The sequence below is a fragment of the Mustela erminea genome, chromosome 10, assembly GCF_009829155.1.
Source record: "Mustela erminea isolate mMusErm1 chromosome 10, mMusErm1.Pri, whole genome shotgun sequence".
Classification (NCBI taxonomy): domain Eukaryota; kingdom Metazoa; phylum Chordata; class Mammalia; order Carnivora; family Mustelidae; genus Mustela; species Mustela erminea.
The window spans coordinates 64211254-64237104 of record NC_045623.1 but is presented as its reverse complement, the minus strand read 5'-3'; the positions used below and the strand labels follow the sequence as shown (position 1 = coordinate 64237104).

The 25851-nt window shown below is 41.0% G+C and overlaps 1 protein-coding gene and 1 pseudogene across 1 annotated transcript in view; both read right to left on the bottom strand.

Moving 5' to 3' along the window:
- FYB2 (FYN binding protein 2) overlaps window positions 1-25851 on the bottom strand; it is a 122484-nt gene that overhangs the window by 66536 nt on the left and 30097 nt on the right. Inside the window, exons 4-5 of the mRNA XM_032303005.1 lie at window positions 23273-23440; window positions 20084-20117 (exon numbers count right to left, since the gene is read on the bottom strand). Of these exons, the coding sequence (XP_032158896.1) occupies window positions 20084-20117; window positions 23273-23440 (202 nt within the window). The remainder of the gene's footprint in view (window positions 1-20083; window positions 20118-23272; window positions 23441-25851) is intronic.
- Window positions 21102-23264, bottom strand: LOC116567301 (annotated as a pseudogene).

Here is a 25851-nt window from a genome sequence, read left to right as displayed (position 1 = left end):
ATTACAACAAGACCAAAAAGAAAAAAAATATAGCCCAAATCACTTAAATCATTTAGCCCAAACCCACTAAATGCTAAAAAAAAAAAAAAAAAAAAAAAAAAAAAGGTAATCAGTAATAAAATTAACCCAAGAAAAACTAAAATTTATTCCAAGATATCAATGATGGCATGAGAAAATCTACCATTGCAACTACTTACACTGAAGCAATAAGAGAAAACCAGATTATTTTAATAAATACAAAAAAATTCCACACAAACTTTCTTAACTAGATTAATCTCCAACAAATATCTTAATTGTGAACTCTAACAAAGAGTTAATATCTCTAACAAAGAGTTAATATCTCAGCTCCACTCGAAACTTCTGCTATAGGAAAAAAAAGAAACTCATAGAAAATTGGACAAATGGATATTACAGATACCACAGGAGAGAAATTTTGAATAGCTCATAAAAATAAATTCACACCAAAAAAATTAAAAATAAATTCACAACCATGTAGAGCAGGGAAGTGGAATGAAGACAATGAGAATTAGTTCACACCCACCAATTTAAGAATCCCAAAGTTTGAAAATAATATCTCATTTGGCAAGAACCTGAGAAACTGGAACTTCACACTAGCTGGAGAACATAAACTGGCATGACCATTTTGGAATATAGTTTTTCAATATAGAGTAAAACTGAAGTTGTTTACTATTGTTTAGGAGTTATTTCTAAGAAAATAACCTAGAGAAACCTGGTTACACATATATGAGATGATTATTATAGCATCATTTGAAAGGGTGACCATTCAAAACAACTGGAATGTCCCTTGGTAAAGGAGCCCATGAAATGTATTATGTTCATATGATGGAATGTCTACAATATGCAATTATACTGAATAAACTAGACTCATGCATCAATGCAGATAGAATATGAAAACACAGTTCTGGGAAAAATCATATAATAGGTTAATAAGATGCCATTTATTAAAGAATGTATTATTAACAAATATGAATTTGTAGTTAAAGTATAAGACATACACTAAATGGACACATTCTTATATCCATATTACAATTTGCTGCTGGGAAGGAGGAGAATGAATTTAGGGAGTGAAATGAAGGGGACTTCATTTGTATTTGTAGCAAATGGAAAATCACTATTTCACTAAATGTGGCGCATAGGAGAGAAAAGAAAAGAATCACCTGTGATCTTCCTACCTTAACACAAGTGAGGTCTTAGTATTTTGGTATTCTTCCTGATTTTATCCATTTATTGGTATATTTGTCTACTTGCAGTTACAGATAATGAAGATGCTGGAGTTCTCTATTTTCTTGTCCCCCCCTTCCCCATTTATTATTACAACCACATTCTATCCAATTGTTTTCCCTCATTTGACCAGCTTGGGTATTTTCAGATTTTTTTTTAAATCATATTCTCTAAAGATGTATGAATAGTTCATTTTGCTGAAAAGGAAAAATTATGAACTCTAATGCATCAGTAATTTCTCCTCTATTTTGTTTCCCTCCCCTATCATAAAGTAATCGAGAGAAACTTTCTTAAATTATAGACTATGCCATGTATCTCATGCTCCAATGACCTAACAATCTCATCAGGTCTATGGTAAATTAACTTTATTAATAAGAAACAATTTGTGGAAAAATTGAAAGAATATGTCTAATCAATTTCTTGGACTACTTTTGTCAGAAATGAATAAGTATCTGACTTTAGATGATCAAAAAGAATTTCAACTGAATATAAAAGAAAGCATCTTTCAAATCAATTGTCTTTACAGAGGGGTAGTCTCAGGATTAATGTTAAAAATGAAAAAAGATATTGTGGATGTATTTAAACCTCCTTTTTTATACTTGAGAATATCTTTTATCCTTTTCCTGGTCCATTAAAACCAGACCTGAAATCTGCCGTGATTTAATACAGCCTGGGTCAATATAAAGAACTTGGATTGTAGAGAAGAAATAACTGTGATTTAAATAAATCTTTCTGTCAATTTTTTGTTTCCACATTTATTAAAATTTCTGTCTATAGTCTGTCTCCAGCACTATAGACATTATTGGGAGACAGCACAGGATTATAGACAAACTTGGAACTTGGGGTCAGACAGATATAAACTTGAATCTTAGCTCTTCTACTTTCTAATTATAAAGTACTGAATAAATACCTTAATCTCAGTTTCCTACTCTATAAAACAGTAATAATAAAATCTAATTTAAAGTGTAATGTGGATATTGAATGAAATATTTGCTCTCTGCACACAAGCATTCCAATAAAGTGTGCTAGTAATATTATTATATTGGAAGACAGAAATTATAATATTAAAAAAAAATGTTTTGACATACATCTAATGGGTGACTGTGATCCCTTCCAAAAACCTTGGAGGGTGGGTACTATCTTCTTTGTCTTGCTCTGCTGTGCTCCAGGCATGTAAGTATCTCTCAGAGGGGAGCTATTACACATACCTGATGCCCTGGTTTTTAGTCTAGTGCCATGGTTTTTGTGGATGCTATCCAGAAAATGCTCCTTGATCACCTGATTCAGGCAGCCAGAGGGGCTTAGTACCTGTGTCCCACAGAACTGAACAATTGGAGAGACAGTTCTTGGCAGGCTATCACCCCTAGAGTATTATATAAACATCAGACTGAAACACAACCTCAGTCATTCTCTAAAAGAGGCCCATTTGCTTATCCTGGAGTTTCACCCTGAAGGACAGTCCTCAGGTGTGCCATATATCTAGAGGCCTATTGAAGGGCTCTCAGGAAACATAGGTCAGTGGCCACCATCTTTGTACTCTCCCTCTGCCTTGCTACTACTCACATGCGTTTTCCAGAAAGGAGCTTATACACTCATCTGGAGCCCAGACTGTTCTGACTGTCACCCAGGGAACACATCCAGATTTCCCAGCTCTGGTAGCCAGTGGGGCATTATGTATGTAGTCACACAAGACTGCAGATATTTGCATACTCTGAAAACTTCTGCCAGAGGGTCTGGCTCCTAATCAGCCTAAATCTGGGTGCTAACTGAGGCTCTCTCCTTTGGGACACTGACAGTTCTTGGCATAGCCTCACTACTGGGAGCTATTAAAAATATAAACATATAATAGGCTGCTTGGATGATCAGAAAAGTTTGAGAATACCAAGAGCTAGGGCCATGAATGATAAGGTTTATTTCCTACACAAGGCCACTCCTTCAAGACCGGTTGAGGTGGCTGTTTCATCTACTATACAGAAACCAAAACAGAGAGTCAAGCAAAATGAAGGAACAGAGGAATATGTTCTAAAAAAACAACAACAAAAAACAAAAAAACCAAAACAACCTCATAAGATAAAACCATGGGAAAAAACCTTCATGGAATAGAGATAAACAATCTAACTAATAAAAAGTTCAAAGTAATGGTCATAAAGATGTTTACTGAACTTAGGAGAAGAATGGATGAACTCAGGAAGAACTCCAACAAGGAGAAAATATAAATAGTACCAATGGAAGTCACAAAGTTGAAGAACACAATAACTGAGCTGAAAAGTGGTTCAAGAGCAGAGCAGATGAAACAAGACAAAGGATCGGTGACCTCAAAAACAAGACACTAGAACTCGCTCACTCAGAGAAGTAAAAAATAAAAAGAATGAAAAAAAGTGAAGAAAGCTTAAAGGACTAATAGGACAACATCAAGCTGACTAATGTTCACATTATAGGGTTCCCAGGAGAAAAGAGAGAAAGGGTCAGAAAGAAATAATTACTGAGAAATTCTCTAACCTGGAGAACACATACACACACACACACACACACACACACACACACACACACATACACACACCCCTAGGAAGACTAGAGAATTCCAAATGAAATAAGCTCAAGGAGACTCACACAAAGACACATTATAATTAATATATTGAAAATTAAGGAAAAAGAGAATGCTGCAAACAGGAAGAAAAAAACAATTTGTTACATACAAGGAAACACACATAAAACTATGAGATTTCTTCAGTAGAAACTTTGTAGGCCAGAACAGAATGGCATGATTTATTCAAAGTGCTAGAAGAAAAAAACTTCAACCAAGAATATTCCACCTGGCAAAGTTAATGTTAAGAACTGAAGGGGAGATAGAATTTTCCAAACCAGCAAAAGGTAAAAGAGTTCATCACCACCTAACCAACTTTACCAAAAATGTTAAAGGAACTTCTTCATGTGAAAAGGAAGGGCACTAATTAGTAACAAGAAAATATATAAAAGTATAGGTAAAGGTAACTATATGGTAAAGATAAATATATAATAAGGTAGTGGATTAATCATATAAAGCCAACATGAAATGTTAAAAACAATCTAAAACAATTTATAAATCTAAATTGCTATATGTAAGCCTTATGGTAACTACAAAGCAAAAACCTATTGTATATACAAAAAAAAAAAAAAAGAGGAAATCTAAACATACCTCTAAAGAAAGTCATCAAACTACAAAAGGAAAGAGAAAGAAGGGGAGTAAAGGAAAAAGGGAAACTATAGAACTATAGAACACTGAAAAAACAATTAACAAAATGGCAAGAAAAACTTATCAATAATTATTTAAATGTAAATGAGTGAAATTCTCTAATCAAAAGACAAAGAGTGGCTGAATGAATGAGAAAAGAAGACCCACCTATATGCTACCTACAAGAGACTAATCTTCTGATTTAAGGACACACAGACTGAAAGTGAAGTGTTGGAAAAAGATATTCCATGCAAATGAAAACCAAAAGAAAGTTGGGGTAGCTATACTTACATTAGAAAAAACAGACTTTAAAACAAAGACTGTAATAAGAGACAAAGCATTACATAATGATAAAGGGGCCAATCTAATAAGAAGATAACAACATTTGTAAATATTTATGCACCCAACACAGGAGCACCTTAATATAGATAGCATACATTAACAGACCTACAGGAAGAAACAGACAGTGATATAATACTAGTAAGGGAATTTGATAACCCAATTCCACCAATGGATAGATCATTCAAAGAGAAAATCAATAAGGAAACATTGGCCTTAAATGACACATTAGACCAGATGGACTTAACTGATATATAAGAACATTCCACTCCAAAGCAGAAGAATATACATTTTTCTCAATTGTGAATAGAACAGTCTCCAGGATAGATCACATGTTAAGCCACAAAACAAGTCTTAACAAATTAAAGAATATTGAAATCATATCAAGGATCTTTTTGGACTATGATGGTATAAAAGCAGAAATTGCAAAAAGAAAACCAGAAAACTCATGAATATATTTTTATAGAGATTAAACAACATGTTACTTGTCTCAGATGAAAAGAGAAATCAAAAAATACCTTGAGGGACATGAGAATGGAACTACAACATACTTAAACTTATGGGATGCAGCAAAAGCAGTTTTAAGAGGAAAGTTCATAGAGATAAATGCCTACCTCAAGAAACAAGAAAAATCTCAGATGAACAACCCAACACTAACCCTCAAGGCACTAGAAAAAAAAGAACAAATAAAGCTCAAAGTCAGTAGAAGGAAGGAAATTACAAAGATCAAAGAAGAAATAAATGAAATGAAAAGACAACAGAAGAAACCAACAAATGTAAGATCTGATTCTCTGAAAAGATAAATCTTGCACAGTGAAGAAAACCATCAACAAAATAAAAAAAGCAACCTACTAATGGGAGAGAATATTTACAAATCAGATCTGTGATAAGAGGTCATGATCCAAAATATATAAAGAACTTCTACAACTCAGTAACTAAAACCGCTAAACCATCCAATTAAGAAATGGGCATACTATCTGAATAGACTTTTTTCCCAGAGAAGATATAGAGATGGCCAATAGGTACTTTAAAAGATGCTTAACATCACTAATCAGGGAAATGCAAATCAAAACCACAAAGATATATCACCTCATATAAGTTAGAATAACTACTACCAAAAGACAAAAACTAAAAAATGTTAATGTAATGTGGAGAAAAGGGAACACTTGAGAGCTGTTACATGAGAATGTAAATTGATGTAGTTGTTACAGAAAACAAAATGGAGGTTTCACGATAAATTAAAAATAGAACAACCATATGATCCAGCAATTTCACTTCTGAGTTCTTTTTTTTTTTTTAAGATTTTATTTATTTATTTGACAGACAGAGATCACAAGTAGGCAGAGAGGCAGGCAGAGAGGGAGAGGAGGAAACAGGCTCTCCGCTGAGCAGAGAGCCTGATGTGGGGCTCAATCCCAGGACCCAGAGATCATGACCTGAGCTGAAGGCAGAGGCTTAACCCACTGAGCCACCCAGGTGTCCCCACTTCTGAGTTCTTATCTGAAGGACCAGAAAGCATTAACTCAAGAAGATATACGAGCACCCTCATGCTCATTGTACCATTATTTACAATGGCAAAGATAGAGAAGCAACCTGAATGTCCTGATAGATGGTTAAGAAAATGTGGTACATATATACAAGGAATACAAACATACACACCCATTCAGCCATAAAAAAAGAAACCTTGCCATTTGTAACAACACAGATGGACCTTAAGAGCATTATGCTAGGTGAAACAAGCAGATATAGAAAGGCGAACACCATCTGATCTCATTTATATGTGTCATCTAAAAAAAAAGAAAAGAAAGCAAGTTCCCAACTCATAGATATGGAGAACAACAGAATGATGGTTGACAAAGGTGTGGGGTGGAGTTTGGAGAAATGGGTGAAGGGTGATGGCCAAAAGTACATACTTCCAGTTATAAATAAAATCATAGGGACATAATGTACACCATATTGATTACAGTTAATACTATATTACATCTCTGAAAGTTGCTAAGATAGTAGAGCTTAGAAGATCTCATCACAAGAAGAAAATTGTAACTGTACAGTAACAGATGTTAATACTTATTATGACCATTTTATAATATATATACAAATAATCATTATGCTGCATACCTGAAAATGATGTAACATTACATGTCAATTATACCAAACTGAAAAAGTTTTTTTGAAAGTTCTTTTTATTATATTTATTATATATATTTTTATTATATTTATTATATATATAATAGAGCATCAACTTTCTCTCTTTTCTGACTTTCTCATAGAAAACCTCTAATAACTTAAGTATTACATTGTCTCTTAATGATATCTTCAATGTTATGTATGTTCGAGAAGAACCAGTAGCTCTGTAAATGCGGACTTAGTGTCACAGATGATTTACAAAAGAAATTTTCCAATTATGTTTGAATTATTCTTGGAATCCTATTTTCAAAATCAATTTTTGAACAGTGGGGGTCTCTGGTTAAATCATGGGCTGTGACCTCCTCTGATAGTTGTTTCCACTTGCCATGTCAACCCCTAGACCACAGCCTTCTTTTGGAAAATAATCTAGTCAAACTCCATGAGGCCGTAAGCTCTCGAGAAGCTGCTCACACAGCTCATTCCAACATCTGATCACTCAGTGGAATGGTGAAAGGATCCACTACGCTATTAGCTACAATTGTGGAAGGTTTGCCATGTGTTAGGGGCCGTACTTAGACTCGTCACATCCTCTCTTACTGGCTGTGTGGGTCTCAGGCAGTCATTTAAGATCCCAGAACCTTAATTTCTTCATTGGCTCACTGTGGTTTAGTGTAGGAATAACTCCATTAACATGTGGTCAATGCCTGACAACAATCTCATTGAGACATATTCTGTCTCATCTTCTCCTGTGGCCACAGGACAAGAGGGTAAGATGAAAATTTCTAGACCAAGAAGGCTCTGGAAAATCTAAAGAAGAGCTTCTATTAGGTGGAAAAACTGAGACTTGAACAGCAAAGCCTGTTAGGTGCACTTTTGTATTTATTTTATTAGGGAGGTAAAGCAAAGTAGAAAGCCCAGCTTCTTTCACTTCTCCTTTCAGTGGGCTATCCATTTTGCAGATAAGAACAGGAGTAGCTTAGCCAGGCGTGGCTCTATGTGACATTCCGCTGGTGCCTGGTGACAGGGAAGTAGAAGACCATCTGATTTGTCAATTATTTCAACATCCCAAACTGGGCAAGTTCCATCTCCAATAAATAACTTTTGGTAAGACTACTCTGCCCACAGGGCTTCACCTTAAGAACTCCTCCTCTTGAGTTAAGTGACTGCGGATGAGACTTTTTAAAAAAGACTAGGACTAGATGCTACAACGGATCTCGGAATGTGTTTCTACCAGGTTCACAAAAATACACGATACATTTTTAAGGACACTCTTCTTTCACAAGCTGCTGAAACCCTGTCCTCTACGTTTCCTCTTCTACTACTCTACTACTCCACACTCCTACCACTGGTGCTCAACTGTCCCTACCTCCACCACTTCCTCCATTTCAACAGAACACACACAAGCACGTTTGTGCATACATAGCTCTGTATATGATGCGTGTGTTGTTGTTTTGTTTTTTTTAAGATTTATTTATTTATTCAACAGAGAGAGAGAACACAAGTAGGCAGAGACGCAGGCAGAGAGAGGGGGAAGCAGGCTCCACACTGAGCAGAGAGCCCAATGTAGGGCTTGATCCCAGGACTCTGGGATCGTGACCTGAGCCCAAGACAGAGGCTTAACCCACTGAGCCACCCAGGCACCCTGATACATGTGGTTTAAACATCAATATATACATATGTGTGTCTGTAGAGTTACATATATATGCACATGCGTGTGTGTGTGTAAGCTCAACCTTACTAATGATGACCTTCCTAATTCTCCTTTGGTTTCAACAACAGCTGCAACAAACAACAAATTCAATGCCCCCAACATCACTCTAGAGACTAGGTACTTGTTTTTAATCTATGAATATAGAACCTCATTCTTCCTATAAAGGGTCACAAAACTATGATGCCTGTGATAATTCTACGTGTTAACCTGACTGGCCACAAGGCGTGCAAATTAAATGTTATTTCTTTCCGTTTTTTTTTTTTTTAATTTATTTGAGAGAATGAGTGAGCACGCATGAGCAGGGGAGGGGCAGATGGAGAGGAAGAGAGAGAGAATCCTGAAGCTGCCTCCCTGCTGAACATAGAGCCCAGTGCCGGGCTCGATCTCATGACCCTGAGCTGAATCAAGAGTTTGCCGCCCAACCAGCTGAGCCATCCAGGAGCCCCTTAGGCATGCATGACTTTCTTAAAGCACTCTGACTTCTGTAATGCCACCGCTAAAGCAGAGTCTTAAATACTGGCCACTTCTGTAGCCTGAAAAAAAATAACCTTAAGCCCTCATTTTCAGTAGTAAGGTCAGTTTGTAACATATCAGCATGTCAAATTTCAGGGTGTCTCTTTGAGGTGGCCACAATATCCAACCCCACCTGTTTCACCGAGAGGGAGAGCAGGTCATCTTCGGAGCTAGCAGCAGACTTCAAGTCGGAGCCCTGTCTGCAGACTCCAGTCCTTCTGTGCACTAGACCTTGTTACAAACAAACCCCACTCCTTCCAACAAACAACGAAGAGTGGCCATTTATCAAGTGTTGACAACACTGCCGGGCATGCTGTGGAGTTAAAGATATTTATCACAACCCTCACAGCAATCCTAGGAGGTAGGATTTATTGATGGCACCATCCCCCATGTGAGGAAATGGGAGGCTCAGAGATATTAAATTACTTTCCTAAGATCACACAGCTTGTGTGCAGAGCTCAAAATAGGAATCTGAGGTCATCTGATCCAAAGTCTCTGTTCTTAACCCTTTACAACATACTCCCTGGATCTTCTGATTCTCAATGGTTGCAAAAGCATTCCATTTAAGCAAACTTCAGTTATGCAGCTGGTAAGAGGTGGCAGATCCTCTCCCTGCTTTCAAAGGATTTCTAATTTAGACAGGAAGGTTGGGGTGGAGGCACCCGAGAAGCTGGGAAGTAACAAAAACGATTGTACATAATCATACACAGTTAGGTACACAAAGTGCCATCTAATTCAGCCCACATTTAATGAACTATTCCATGCTGCACTGCCTCACACTCACCCTGCCACCATCCGTTCTAAACATGTCAGGTGATGGTTCCTGAACACACCAGAGTGCCTCCTGACCCTTAGTTTCCATATATGTGACTCTTCTGCTTGTCAGATCCTTACCACCAATGGCCTCATCACCAACTTTGACTTCTTCTTTAAAATACAAAGTAAGTGTCATTCTCTTTGTTCCTTCTATAATCTATTGTCTACATCTCTACAAAGTGGTCAGCATGATCTTTTAAAAAGAGGATCTGAACCTTGTCACAATGTTGCTTAAGTCTTTTGAGGCTTCCTAGGATTCTTTTTTTTTTTTTTTTAAAGCAGGCTTCATGCCCAGCATGGAGCCCAGCACAGGACTCCATCTCATGACCCTGAGATCAAGATCTGAGCTAAGATCAAGAGTTGGATGCTTAACTGACTGAGCCACCCAGGCACGCCCTTCCTATGACTCTTAATGAAAAACAGCAGCAAAACCATCAAGAGTCTCCCCTTCATTATCTTACTTCAAGCAACTTCTCCAAAATCCTGTCCAACCATTCTCCTCCCCTATGACACTCTGACCACACTGGCCTCCCATCTGTCTTGCAAGGATGCCACACTCTCTCCTACCTCGAGGACTTTGCAAAGGCTCTTCCTGCCACCTGGAATGACTCTGTATGCTAAGCTCTTTTTCAACCATGAGGTCTCCCCTTATAGGTTGCCTTCAAGAAAGTCCTTCTACTTCCTTTTCCAAATAGCCCTCTTCCCTACCATCTGTAACTATATAACCTTTTGCTTTATATTATACTTAGTAGTTGTCCCCATCTTTAAATCTTTTTATTACTTTAATTTTCTTTTTTAAAAGGATGTTATTTATCTGAGAGAGAGAGAACAAGCAGGGGGAATGGCAGGCAGAGGGAGAGGGAGAAGCAGGCTCCTGCTGAGCAAGGAACCCAATGCAGGGCTTGATCCCAGGACCCCGGGATCATGACCTTGGTTGAAGGCAGCCACTTAACCGACTGAGTCACCCAGGTGCCCCTAATTTTTTTTCTTTTGCTTTGCAATCTTATAGATCATTCAATGCTGGGCCCCTGGTGACAAATACAATGCCTGGCACGCTATAGGCTCCCAGTTGTCTAGAACCCCCTCTGACACTCACGCTGACACTAAAAACTCCTACACAGACAGATGATATCACATCATGAACATTTTCACTGAGCTGCTCCTCAGTGCCAAGTACTGTGCCATTATATAAAAGCAAATAATAGACAAGGTCCTTGAACTCAAGACTCTCATGGTGTAGAATAACCAAGAAAAGAAGCCAGAATAATTATTACTCGAAGCATTAGTAAGTACTAACAGAAGAGCTAAGCAGGCCTCTGCATGGAACAGATGGTGCCTTGGGACAGGAGACATGGGTGTGGTTGAGGAAGTAGATATGTAAGCATTTACCATTGCCTTGCATTTTATCATTATTTGCTTCTTTGTCCTTCTTCTCAACTAAAAGGTATATTCACGAGGGCAGAGACTTCGCTTTCTGTTGCTTTATCAGCATCTAGAAACACGTCTGGCACGTAGCTGCGCTCAATAAATGTTCACTGACTAGCTCACGGACTGAACGAATCCTGCACGATGAGGAGGAACCATCAGCTAAAGGTCTGGGAGGAGATGACTCTCCTTCCTTCCCAGGAAGCAGCCAACATGTGTGCTTGGTAGGAACGTGCTTGCTGTGTTTGAGGAGAGGCCAAAAGACCAGCCAGGGGGCTGAAGGCAGTGAACCGGGGAGAGAGCACAGAGTAGCCAGAACCTGTAGGGCCCTCTTGGCCCTGGTAAGGAGTTTGGGGTTCCTGAATGTTAGTTCTGAATGTAAAATGGAGGCGAAGTGCTCAATGATTAGTTTGAGTAAATAACTACAGAATGGAGCACGAGAGGGGAGTGCCTTCCGGGACGGCTAGAATAATAAGGATGAGCTTCGTGGCAGGCTCACTCGGAGTTGAATGCCAGACTGAGGAGGAACAGAGGACAGAGAAGCTCTCACGGGAGTCCACATCTTTACAAGGCAAGAGCCCTTCCATGACACACAAGGGCAAATGAAGAGCTCAGATTGTCCTGATTATTTGCCTTTGTTTCATATTAGAAGGACATGATACTGGACAGGTAGGGCAATGCAACATATACAGATGACAGAGCCTAGAAATGCTTTATTTATATAAAAGTTCATGGAAGGTGGTATCATTTTATTTGTCTATCCTTCTCCCTCAATCTGTCACTCCATTGGTCCCTTACTTACTTCGTCATTAAATAATTACTATTTGCACATCTACTTTCTGGTAACTGAGAAAGGTGAGAGAGACAGACAATCATGGAATTTAAAATCTAACAGATAACCTCCCCAAATCGCTCATGTTGAGAAAATTCTGAGATAGGACGGTGCAGTTGAAAATTCTTACAAACATTCAGTCCTGAGTTCACATCCTCGATTAGCTCTGTACTATCGTATACTTTAAGGCAAGTCATGAAAAGTCTCTGCGCCCTTGCTTTTTCCTCTACAAAATGGGAATATTAATTTTGCCTTCCAAAGATGATCATGGGACTAAAATGAGTCTAACAGATGGAAAGTGCCAAGCAATGCCTAGCCGGTGCCCATAGTCAAAGATTAGTTTCCAGTCAACCTTTCTGAACAAACCTATGTACCAAAAGGGGCTCCAAGTCTGCAACATTACTGCCTGGTTTCTTCCTAACTCATGAGTCTTTCCAGCTTGTCATGTGAATGCAACGAAAGAGAAAAGCTGAGAATTGGCTCCAAATGCTTCGATGCTTTAGCTCCAACCTGGCCAGGCTCCCTCAACCAGATCTCTCTGCAGACAGAAAAGGAAATCCCAAGGCAGGAGAGGTATTCAAGAATACCTGCCTGGAGAATGTCTCGGCTCAACTTGCAGAGCAGACCAGGAGTCTGGTAAACCCTGGCCGCCTTTGTTGTAAGCGAAGCCCCAACATGAATCCTCAGGAAGGCAGTGTGCAATGGGGGGTGAGAAGGGAAGCTCTAGAGCCACACTGACCAGGTCAGACTCTACAAGGGTGATGGCCCAGAGGCATCAGGTTGGGTTCCTTAACCTGACTCTGTGGTCAGAGCATCCACTAGCCACCAACTTCATGGAGTGGTTGTGGTTGGGAGTTGGAAAATGAGAGAGGGACATTAAGTATAGGGAACAAGCCTTTGTCAATGGTAAGTGTTCAACACACAGAAACTTAGGGGAACTTTTTAAAGGAAGGTAACTTTTTGAAGGAAGAATCCTTAAAAATATGAAAGAAACCCCCCCAAATAAATGTACCATTCTAGCCGCCAATGCCCTTGGAAAGACAGGCCAAACAGTAGCCTTGTTGTGTTTCTGGAAGCCAATTCAAAAGGGGTAATAAGAATTTACTGAAGTGGCTTGAACTGAAGCCACCTGAATATTCTGAGTCTAAACCTTCATAAGGCACATGCTTAAAAAAATCCCCAGTCTTCCTTCTTGCCCCGTAGTGATTAAGTTTAGCACACTGGGATGTGATGGCCCACCTTCACCTCCCAGATACCATCATGAGGAACCTGTTTTGCTGTTGGTCAATCAGAGCTGGTCTATACCAGTCTTGACTACCTGAAATGCAGCCATTTATGAAAGAATGCTGTTTGTCCAAATAAATTAAAAACTAGTCCTAAGAGCTTCTGGTCCTACATGCACATGTAAGACATGCTTATTTTAAGTAAAAAACAATCCCAAATAGTTTTCGGGGAGCTTCAGTCTTATACTGAGCACTGACCATGTATCAAACATTCCACACGTGCGGAAGCCTACAATGATGGAAACAGCAAAGCACCCGGAAAGGGTGTTATAGTCCTCTCTTGCCCACCTGTCTCATTCTCCACAGCTGACCCCACAATCACTGCACGTCCTCCAAAATACAACCTGAGTCCCTTCTTTTTCTAAACAACAACAAGAAAACCCCCTCTATTTCTACCACCTTGTCCATATCAAGAGATTAAACCTTTTTGTGACTCAGTTTCCTCATCTATAAAATTACAATACCCTCTATCTCTTAGGATTGCCATAAATGGAGCCCTATATTTAAAGTGCTTAGAACACCATCAATACGAGTGCAGATCACTGTATTTATTGTTACTGTTGTGTTGTTGCAGTGGCTCCTAAAGCTGTCTCTACCTGTTTCCACACTAATTTTTTTTATGCAGCCTCCAAAGTGATCTTTACAAAATAAATGTCATCTCAGGTCACTCCCTGGTTTAAAACTCCTGGGGTTTCCCAACATATCTAGAGAGCAGCCTTCAGATTCCACAGCTCTCAGTACAATCCCATTCCGTCAGTGCACTGTGCTTAGTTATTGTCCCCCCTCCTTTCTAGTTACCTCAGTGTGCCAATACTGTTCTCCCCTGAGACGCTGCTCCAGCTGGTCCCTCTTCTGGAATGTCCATCTCTTAGACCTTTCATGACTGAGGCCTCATCATGCAGGTCTCAAATCACAAGTCATGACCTCAGGCCTGATCATCTGACACTTCCTTTCTGCCACTCCCCATCCCCAGTTACTCTCTGAAGGCTCTTTAAAACACTCTCTTTATAGCACTTACCACTATTCAAGTGAAGATAAGAGATGCATTTTGTTTTACCACAGTATTGTTGTTCTGCTATTATCAATATATTTTTTAGATTTTTAAAAAATTTATTTGTTAGAGATCACAAGTAGGCAGAGAGGCAGGCAGAGAGAGAGGGGAAAAGCAGGCTCCCTGCTGAGAAGAGAGCCCAATGTGGGGCTCGATCCCAGGACTCTGGGATCATGACCTGGGCTGAAGGCAGAGGCTTTAACCCACTGAGTCACCCAGTCACCCCTATTATCAATATTTTAATTGAATGCCTTAGGTAAGGCATTTCTTCCCATTTCCATAGGATCTCTCCTTCCCGTTGTCTAATATGGGCTCTACACAGAGTCACAAAATCCACCCAGCCCGGGGAGGCATCTGTGTTTTTCCTTCTGCAGGGGGTAGAAATATCAAAACACAAATACAAAAGCGTGTCCCAAAATATTGGGTTGAGTGAGATCATCTGAAAGACTCAAAATAAACTTATATTATCTTTTAAAGACTGTCATTAAGATGAGACCCAAAATTAAAAAGTTCAGAAGAGAAAATGGTGGACTCCTGGAACCCACCCAAGGATCCTTGTCTGAGAATCCGTAGGAGTCTTCTCTTCTGAAATAAGGTTCTTCCCTCCTTAGTGTCTGAGTCAGAGATTTCCTGAGTCAGGACTAGCCTCTGACATTGCTTAATGGGAGAAAAGCCATATTTATAGCTAATGAATAAAATATTAGCCGACTCTGCTAAGTACTGACAGAGACCCAGCACTAATTGCTGCCCTGGGACTAACCTGCTTTGCTCACACAAGTAGGGGCTGCTTATTCAAGAGGGATGCCAGCCAGCGTGGTTTGCATGAAAGAGTGATGACAAAGAAGAATCTTCAAAGAGTCATTGCACTGTTGGGAACTAACAAGATATTTATTCCAGAGATAACAAGGGATGGAGAGGTCAAGGGTTGAGGACACCAAGACTCACCGAGCATCTTCTGTATACTACATGCTTTATGCAATTTATCTCATTTCGTCTTCATGACAATCAAGGAAGTACTATTGTGTCCACTTCACAGATGTGTATATCAATGCTCTGAGTGGTCATAGGCATAGAGGAGGGGTCTGGCTCTATGGGAGTCTGACTCCAGACCTGTACTGGTTGCAGGACACAATGCTGCTTCTCATATTTAATAGAGGATGTGAAGAGGTTCAAAGGTGAAAGTGGCTACTGTAAATGCACTGAATTTCTGACAAGATGATTAAAAACATATATCCATAAAAATATGGCAAAAACATATAACATATTTGGGGAATAGTGGTTGAAAATGATGACAGTTTTATTTAACACAATGCAGTCCCTAGATGTTTTAAGAGCCGCCAGGTAAGGAAGGGTAAAGACCCTGTCTACTCAACCAATGAGCAGATCTTGGACAGATGGCTGGAAGTCTGGGGTAAGGATGCCAGTTTTTGGTCCCAGTTCAATTGGGACATTTGAATAGATAAAACAAATGCATGTGTGCCCATAAGTGTGCATGTGTGCCCTGCTATATTCTCAGTGTACATAAGAGGCCTTGACATATAGTACACTGTCAGTAAATACACGTTGAATGCATATCTGATGAATTGTTGAACACTGCCTCTGAAACTAATGATATACTGTGTGTTGGCTAATTGAATTTAAATTAAAAAAAATGTTGAATGAATAAAATCTGCCCCAACAGGACAAATACATTACTTGTTTAAGCTAACTCAACATTATAAGCTATAGGCCCAACTCCTCAGCATGGTACCTAATTAACTTTAGGATCCAACCTCGTATCTCTTATTGTTCAGGGAATGAGCTCCTTCTTCAAGGATTTTAGAAGAGATTAAGGTTCTGATCATGGATCCCTGCCTTTAGAGGGGTTATAGGAAGCTAAGCAAGCTTTACGGAACACTTTGCAGATGCTCAGTTGTGCACTCGACCCTTTACAATCACTGTTGCATTTAACATCACCACGACTGTATGAGTTAGGTCCTATCAGCCTCCCATTTTATGTAAGTAGAAACTAAGGTTTGCAGTGGTTAAGGCATTTGCCCAAGGTTACATAGGTGTGAAGTGGTAGGGCTCAGATGAAAAAACCCCAGACTTGTTAATAATTGCCAGGTCCCCCTCCAGACCTGATGTATTCTGTTTCTAATCTGGTATCTGTACTGAAGATTAATACCATGAACACAGGAGATGTTCTTTCCAAACAAGCACTGGTTTCCATGGAAGTTGTTTCTAAGGCTGCTCAGCATCATGGCATTTACTCGTTTAAACTACCTCATGCGAGCTCATGGTCCTAACTACCCAGCATGGCACCTAATTAACATTAGGATCCAACCTTCTCTCTTATTCTTCCACATCAGAATACTTTGTGTCTGTTTGTCCTCCACTTTCTTACTACCACCTTGCTTTCGGTCATGGTCTGTCTCTGTGCTGAACATCCATTGGTCCATCCATCATCCATTAACCAATGATAAGTCAGGAATATGGTTCTTTCCAGGAACCATGTCCTGCCCTCACCTACCGTATAGTCTCACAAAAGGGAGTAAGTAAAACTACTAATTCAGACACATCACACAGAAGACATCTGAAGATCTTTCATCCTCCATGAAGCCACCCCTAAGTATCCCGGGTCCCCCTTGGTCTGTTTTGCTTTGTACTCTGACAACACTACGGTCCATATCAAATCTGAGGTACAACGAACCTCATTTCCAATGAGGATTAGGTTCTAGAGCCAGTGTGAAATGACACAATATTCCAACCGCCCTTCCACAACCCTTAGGAAGAAGCTGTCACACTGGAGACTTGTCACTGTTTCCCAATACTTGCCTGTCAAGCAATTTTGTCCTCCATGTGGAGACAGACGGCTGTTTTTGAGTAAAGGGCCAGAGAAGAAGTCAGCTTAGGAAGAAGAAGGTAGGAAGAAGGTAGGAAGAAGACCCATCTAGTCATACACTACAATCACAGCACACAAGTAGTCATGCTGAGAGGCTCACAGAATGTGTGTCCTGACGGAACCGAGACTGGCTCAGAGTACAGCGGAATTATAGTGTCTACTGAAACTGTCGCCCTGGGGGGCCCATGCTCATTAAGTGAACAGTGCAAATCATTGTCTTAGCTGTCTAAATTTTCTCTTTCACATAAATGCACATAGCATGTGGCTTCAGTGACCCACGCTGTGTTGTCATTTTATTCTTCTGAATGGGTGACTGAACTAGGAGATCCTGGGACACATGAACCATGCCCAACACCACACGGTCAGTCCCTTGGGGAACAAGATTATCGTATCTAGTCCTTGGTAGACAAGAACCTCCAAGATTTGGTTCCTGTCTTCCTCCGTGATAGCTTTTATCTCCATTCATACCACCCTTTCCACACCAAGTCTACTTAGCTATTTCTGATTTTCCCTGTTGGGACCTGCTTCCTTACACCTCCTTATGTAGGCACCTCTGCCTACAGCGCCCCTCCCTATGTCACCCAGCCCGTGTCTATCCTTGGTACTCCCTGCAAATGTTTCCTGCCTGGATCCCTGCCTCCCTATAGGTAAAGTTTGGCATCCTCCCATTCCAAAGCTGGGCCATGTGACTTGCTTTAACCAATAGGATGTTAACAAATATGACATGGCAGAGTTGAAAAAGTGTTTGTGCAATGGGGATTGTCTTGCTTTGCAGTTGTGGCTGAAGATCGTTCCTCAGGTAACTTGCTGGAGGGTGAGACAGCTGCTGCTAAGTCATATTGCCCCCCTTGTGCCAGCCAAGGCAACCCTAGATCAGCTGGTTACAGGCTGATCTTCCTACACATCAGAAACCCAAGTCCATATCAGCAAAGCTGCCTGGGTAGTCTGCAACATTCTAGCAATACCAGCAGAGCTCAGCCCAGCAGACCCCACACTCCTGCTGTGTGCTATTGATATTTTGTTGCTTATTATGTGGTATGATTGTAGCAAAAGATAACAGATACATTTTCTATCAACACTTCACTGGCCTGTCCAAGGACAGGCAATCACTCCCCTATTTGTACAACCTCTAAATCTTACACTTTCCTCTATTAGAAAACTAAACACACTCTACTATTATAAAAATTTAGTAAATAATAGGATTATTTGTTTTTATGCTTACTTCTTTGAAGGCTGACCTTCTTGAGAAGAGGAATATCTTTCTGAGGGAAGGGACATGATACAATCAAAACAGTTTGGTCATTCCTGTTAGTACAGTCATTACAGAAAAGAGTAGAGAGGTTCCATTAAGAATTGAACTGTCACATGACCCAGCACTCCTGGGTATGTATCTGAAGAAAATGAAATCAGCATCTCAAAGAGAGACCACTACACTCATGTTAATATGGCAGCATTATTCACAAGAGTCAAGATATGGAAACAACTTAAGCACCCATCAACAGATGAATGAATAAAGAAGATGTGAAGTATATATACAATAGAAAGTTATTTAGCCACAAGAAAGAAGAAAATCCTGCCATCTGTGACAACATGGATGGGGGCATTACGCTAAGTGAGGTAAGTCAGACAGAGAAAAACAATTACTGTATGGTATCATTTATACACAAAATCTAAAAAAACAAACCTTATAAAAACAGAGTAAATCATAGTTACCAGGGGCTGAGGGGTGGGTGAACTGGAAAGATATTATTTAAGTAGTAGTAGATAAGTAAGTTCTGGAAATCCAATGTACAAAGAGTGATTATGGTAAAAAAATATAATGTATTATAAATTTTAAGTTTACTAAGAGATTAGATCTTAACTGTTCTCAACACAAAAAAAGAAATGAGAATTATGTGAGGTGATCAAGGAAGGGGTTAGCCAGCACTACTGTAGTAATCATACTGTGATTTGTAAATGCAACAAACTAACACCTTGTATACCTCAAACTTACACAATCTTATGTTCCCCTTATAGTCAAAAGAAAAAAATAGTTTAGGGATACTTGGGTTGGAATCATGGTTCTGCAAGTGGCCAGACTTTCTGAGCCCGTCTGTAGTTACAAAATAAGGACAGCAGCAGCAACTTTCCAGCCTTGAGGAAAGGAAGTAAGAAAATGTGTAAAAGTAGCCAGTTCAATGCATGACACATCAAAGGGCTCAAGAGATAGTATTTGGTTGAGTGAATTAACGGACTGATGGTTCCATGGCAAAATTCTCAGAACAAGTACAGCAAAAACAGAAGGTCCTTTGTCCCATTATCAAGTTCTAATGTCACACCAGCTGCCCACGGCATTCTGTAGCCTCTAATTCCATTTATTACTATGGAAGCTGATGTTTCAATTTACCAAACCCAGCTGTATAATAAATAAAAGTACCTCAGAGGACCATCTTTGCAACTTAATGTCAGCATAGCAGTTAAATGGAGTTTATTTAATCTCGCCTCTAAAACAAAAGTTGCAGTTTGTTGCTTATAAATCTGTTCTTCCCGCAAGCCTTCTGAGATACCCAGACACCTGGCTTGGGCTTTTTGCCTGCTCTCAGGCTGGCTAAGCAGCCTGTCAATGCTCTACGCGCTGTGCTCCCCCACGACAAATAAACAGGTACTCACCTCTCTGGAGGCAGGCAGCCCTCTTCCACAGCTGCTGCAAGAGCAAAAGGTAGAGTGAAAAAGGGTGTAGGTGGCAGCCTGATGAAAGCAGCCTTTGTTTGTGCAATGCCCAGACCCCAGAGACAAAATGAGGAGTGGTAACTCACTGGTGCCGCCCACCCTGGCACCTAGGGGACCCTCCATCCTTCCCGAAGTGCAGCGCTCACCCACACCATATGGTGCTTCTTTATGAAGACGATCTTGAGCTTTCGGATTAGACTTTGACCTTCTGGAGCACCAGAACTGGTGTGGGGGTTCTCTCTTTAACTCTTGTGTCTATCATAGGGTCCAGGGCAAGGAGAGCATAGCTGCTCAACACATGCTTTCCATAATGATAACTGATAACCGTGCATTTACTGAGCGCTTCCTTGGTGTGCCCAGCACTGTTTAAACCCTTTCCGTGACTCATCTCACTTATCCTCACAAAAATCCTGAGAGAGGAGTGTTACTCTCACCCCCGTTTTACAGATAAGGACAATGAGGCTCAGTAAGTAACATGTGCAAACTTAAATCGCTAGTTGGGGGGGGGGGGCTGGGATTTACAAAGGCCATTTTATGACAGAAGACTTGGTGCTTTGTTCTATGTTCTCTGACAATCTTCTTCGCTTTCAGAAAGAGGGCTTAAGGTCTGAATTATTTAATGTTTATAAAAATCATACTTAGTCTTCTCCATTAGGGAGGTGTCCAAACTATTATTCAAGTATACTTATAAGAGAGCTCTTTCATTTTCTTTTCTTTTTCTTCTCTTCTTCTTTTTTTTAAAACCAGGTAAAGAACTTCATGAACCTTGTTTCAAACTTCCCAGGCTTCTTCAGTTTAATGAGCTGCAAAGAATGAATAGTGTCTAAGCAAAAACTGGAAAGTGCTGCTGTGTCCAAGGGGGTGAGCTTAAAAATACGAGAGCTCTAGAGTCCACCAGATCCATGAACAAAATTTTAAAAAGCAGTCATCATATAAAACAGCAGCTCTAGTCACCTCTTCAAGTTTCATCTTCTTCAGAAATTGACTTAATTCTGTTTGCTTTACTCTTGGAAGCTTTGTCAAAATTCTCCACAAGATCTGGAACTTCTTCCTCTTCCTCCTTATCCCCCTCTTCCTCTCTGGTAGCAAGTGGTGTGGTCCCATCCATGCATTGTGTGGCCAGAGCTTCAGCCGGTCTTCTCTGACTAGTCGGACTCCTGCACTAAGCTGGTTTAAGACACTGGTAGCATTCCTGTCAGCTGCTTCCTCTCAGCATGGCCTGTGATGGTGAAAGCGTTCGCTGCCCCCGATGCCTAGACTTTCGGGTTGTGGGAAAGGATCATGGTTCCCTGGTTTGTGAACTTATTCACTTCTTCAATACCAGAGATATTGTTTACCCCTAACTTCCATAAGGAGAACTAAGGTTTGGGTCCCTGGGTGGCTCAGTCTGTTAAGCATCTGCCTTCAGCTCAGATCATGATTCCAGGGTCCTGGGATTGAGTCTCTCATCAGACTCCCTGTCCAGTGGGGAGTCTGCTTCTCCTTCTGCCCCTGCCCCGCCCCACTCATGCTCTCTCATGCTCTCTCTCTCTCTCACAAATTTATAAGTAAAATCTTTAAATGAAAGAGAGAACTAAGGTTTTATCATCTGCTGTAACCATTCTATGAGCCATCTTCTTCCAGCCAGCTGTTCCTTTTCTACCAATGCGCACCTGGGTTTGCAGTCTGGTGAGTTTCTCCTGGTTCATGATAGTTTCTCTTATCTTGGTGGAGTGGAAATGGGCCTAGAGTTGGCACTCAGGGGTCTTGGTCAAACCAACTGAGATTAGGTGCATGCACAAGGGGACACAAGGTGGCAGCCAGAACTCTATTTCGTTATATAGAATTTCTTTTAGGATAAGACTTTAGATGTTCTGCAGCAGTGGTTCTTCAAGTGTGGACCCTGGACCAGAGAGCATCAGCATCCCCCTGGGGAAATTGTTAAAAAGGCAAATTCTTACGCAGCCAGTCCAGACCAAATAAATCAGAAACTCTGGGAATGGGGTCCTGGGATCTGTGTTTTGACAAGTCCTCTAGGTGCTTCTGGTGCAGGCTGAAGTGTGAGAACCACCAAGTGAGTTCAAGAAATGTAACAACCATGAGGTTGTTCGAAGTGGTCAAAGGAACAATGCAGGGGCGCCTGGGTGGCTCAGTGGGTTAAGCCTATGCCTTGGACTCAGGTCATGATCTCAGGGTCCTGGGATTGAGCCCCACATCAGGCTTTCTGATCAGTGGGGAGCCTGCTTCCCCTCCCCTCTCTGCCTGCCTCTCTGCCTACTTGTGATCTCTGTCTGTAAAATAAATAAATAAAATCTTAAAAAAAAAAAAAAAAAAAGAACAATGCAAGATGGCCTTAGCTCTCTGAGCATACCATCTGCTGGCACTCGTGGCCCCAGTAAGATCAATGTTAGCACTTACATAGGACCCCAAAGTGTGTGCTCCCCTCATGTCTCATTAGAGCAAACATAAGCAAAGGCATCTGAAGTGTCCACAGTGCGGGTGGAAAGGGAATGAGAAGGTGTTGCAGAGGAAATCACAAAAAGAACCCAGAAAAAGGACTTGCAAGGAAGCTTTAGTTTCTGGAAAGGAAGTTAGTTGCAGAGGAAGACACAAAAAGAACACAGAAAAAGGAAGCTCGCAAGGAAGCTTTAGTTTCTGGAAAGGACCAGTGGGGGTGGGGGTGGGGGCCCTTCAACTAATTACTAAAGGCCAGTCACAGAGACCTGAGGGACCTGCATTAAGATCACAGGTCAAGTTCACACTGCCTTTGCTCCCTTTCCACTCCCTCCCCTCTTCTACTGCACCAATTGTGTTGACAACACAGGCTTTGTAGGAAACACAAAAGCTGCCTGCTCCCTGCTCGACTACTTTTCTTTTTCTTCCTCTTGGACAGATTCCCAGTGATCAAATGCAATGCTCTCAGGGGAAGCAGGCTGGCCCGGGAGCGATAAGGGGCCAATTCCCGCAGATTTGTCATTTCACGGGCAAGCTGCCACAGCCTCTATGTGAAATAACCAGTGATGGATGTCCGGTCCTGTGGAAAAGCAGTTGGGCATTATCACCTGGGAGTTGACACGGAGAGGAAGGTAATAGTGGGGACATGGGCACTGGGGCTGTGACTCACGCTGGCTGGCTGGTGCATTTCCTTACCTTCTGTGTGGGTCTTAGAAATTGTAGCTGCCTGCTTCTGGAAGGCCTGGAGATTCACAACTGGGGGTTTCGGAGGCTTTGGGGGAGGAGGCCCCAGGGACTCGATGGAAGGCAGTGGTTTCGTTTTGAGAAGTTGTTGATGCTTATCAACAGACTGTTTCTCTGAGTCTGGATAAGAAAAAAACAAAACCAAAAACAAAAACATGTTATTACTATTTCCATTTCGTGATTTCTCAGATGAAACTGACCAGTGCCTGCCTCAATCTCTCTCCCCTCTAATCTATTCTCCTCCTACTGGCCAAAGTGCCCTGATCAAAACACAAAGCTGATCATGTCACCAGTCTGCTGCCCAGAGGCTGAAGCCTGGCTTCCTTGGCATGACATCCATGTATGTACTCCAGCCTCTGGCATGTAAATATTATGTGACCCCAATCCACATTTCCAGATCCTTCTCTTACCACACTTTACCATCCTACTTTCCCAACCTTAAGCCCAAATATCTTTCACTCACACCAATGGCTTCTCAGTTCTCCAAACTGGATTTAAAAAGCCATCGTATATCTAAGACTTTGTTCATGCCCTTCTTGGTTCTGGAATGTCCCCTCACTTCTGTCTTAGACTCATTCTTTAAGGCCCTGCTCCAAAGACACCTCCTCTGGGAAGCTTTCATTCTCAAACTCAAGAAATCACTCTCTGTTTGGTACCCCCATGACGATGTATCATGAACACCTCTCTATCAGGGTTGTGGCATATTGGAGGGGTGAATCCATCTTCCCATTGAGTGATGGCTGCCAGCATCAAGCACAGTGCCTACTTCCGAGGAAAGGGATGGTGACTATCCCCCGAAAGGATGCTTTAAGCACTGAGAACATACAAATTACATGGGGGATCTGAAGAGGAGGATGAGTTGATCTCTGGTTTCCAGGACTCATAGCCTGGGACAAGCTTCAAGGCTAACTTTGAGGTACATGGCACATGTGGGTTTTGCGGTTTTGTGTCCTGGAATTTTCCAGGACAGTCTCAGTTTCATACATTTCGTCCTTCTGTACTCAGAAGCTAAACTCCAACAGAAATTCCAATATTATATATGAAAATCATATCTGCCTCTTACACAGAAAATAGCACAAAACCTTATATGATCCAAACGCCTTGATTTGGGGTTCATGTAATACTGCATGGACCATCCAGATCAAAAATAAAGATACTGGCCAGTGTTTTACAAGTTCCTCAGTTCAAATTCCTCAGAGCCCTGCTGCCCTGTGGGAGCCAGAATGGGGGAGAGAGGCAGGGAGGGAAGCTTCCTTCTTGCCCCTCCAGCAGGGGTTACAGTAGTCAGGACTAAGCTCCTCTCTTCTTAGGCTTTAATTAGAAGTCCTGATGTCAGAAATTCCAGTCTTTGTCAAATTAAGGAGAAAATATAGTGAAAATGAATGGTCCCTTACTAATTTGGTTCCTAATTTTTTTTACCAGGTGCTGTGCCAAGAGATGGACATGGGTCATCTCATTTAATCCACTCAACAGCTCTGTCAGGCAGGCAATCCAGCCTTCTTTCCTTCCTCCCATTCATCCTTCTCTCCTATCCCTTCCTCAGTAACAATGTATCTACTCAAGTCCAGGCGTTGTTCTAGAAGCTGGGTATAGAGTTAAGAACAAGAACCAACAAACAAAAGAACAGATAGAGCCCTGCCCTCAGGAATGTTCATGCTAATAGCAGGCGACTGATGAGAAACACACACACAAACCAGGTAATTACAGAGACCTGTCAGTTCCATGAAAGAAAGAAAACAGGCTGATAGGAAACACTGTCACCTGCAGATGGTGAAGCAGTGGGTTTAGATAAAGAGGTTAGGGAAGGATTATCTGAGAAAGTCATGTGAACTTAGACCTAAACATGGCTACAGAAAGCTCAGAGAAGAAGTTTCTAGGAAGAGGAAGAGCAAATGGAAATGTTCTGAGTGTAACAAGGTCTCTTCATGGAATATCAAGAAACCAAGTGTGTCCACTCGGGAGCAGGAAGGAGACAGGAAGCAGTAAGTAAGATGCCTAAGCAGGGCCCAGAATGTGCAGAGCCGTGAAATCAGTAGTCAGTGGTTTAGATTCTGTTCCAAATACAGAGAGAAACCATACATGGTTGTAAGCAGGAGATCCCTCCTCCCACCCATCTGTCCAACCATTCAATCAGGTATTTTTAATAAATAGTTTTTGAGGACCTATTGAACCTGGCTTTGGTCTTTTAGGTGCTTTTATGGTGATAAAGAAGGCAGTTTTTATCCTTATGTAACTTACATTTTACTGAGGTAAACAAACAGATATGTAACAATATACTGGGTAAGGATGGGCTATATTTATTTATTTATTTATTTATTTATTTTTAAGATTTTTATTTATTTATTTGACAGAGAGAAATCACAAGTAGATGGAGAGGCAGGCAGAGAGAGAGAGAGGGAAGCAGGCTCCCTGCTGAGCAGAGAGCCCGATGCGGGACTCGATCCCAGGACTCCGAGATCATGACCCGAGCCGAAGGCAGCGGCTTAACCCACTGAGCCACCCAGGCGCCCAAGGATGGGCTATAAAGAAAA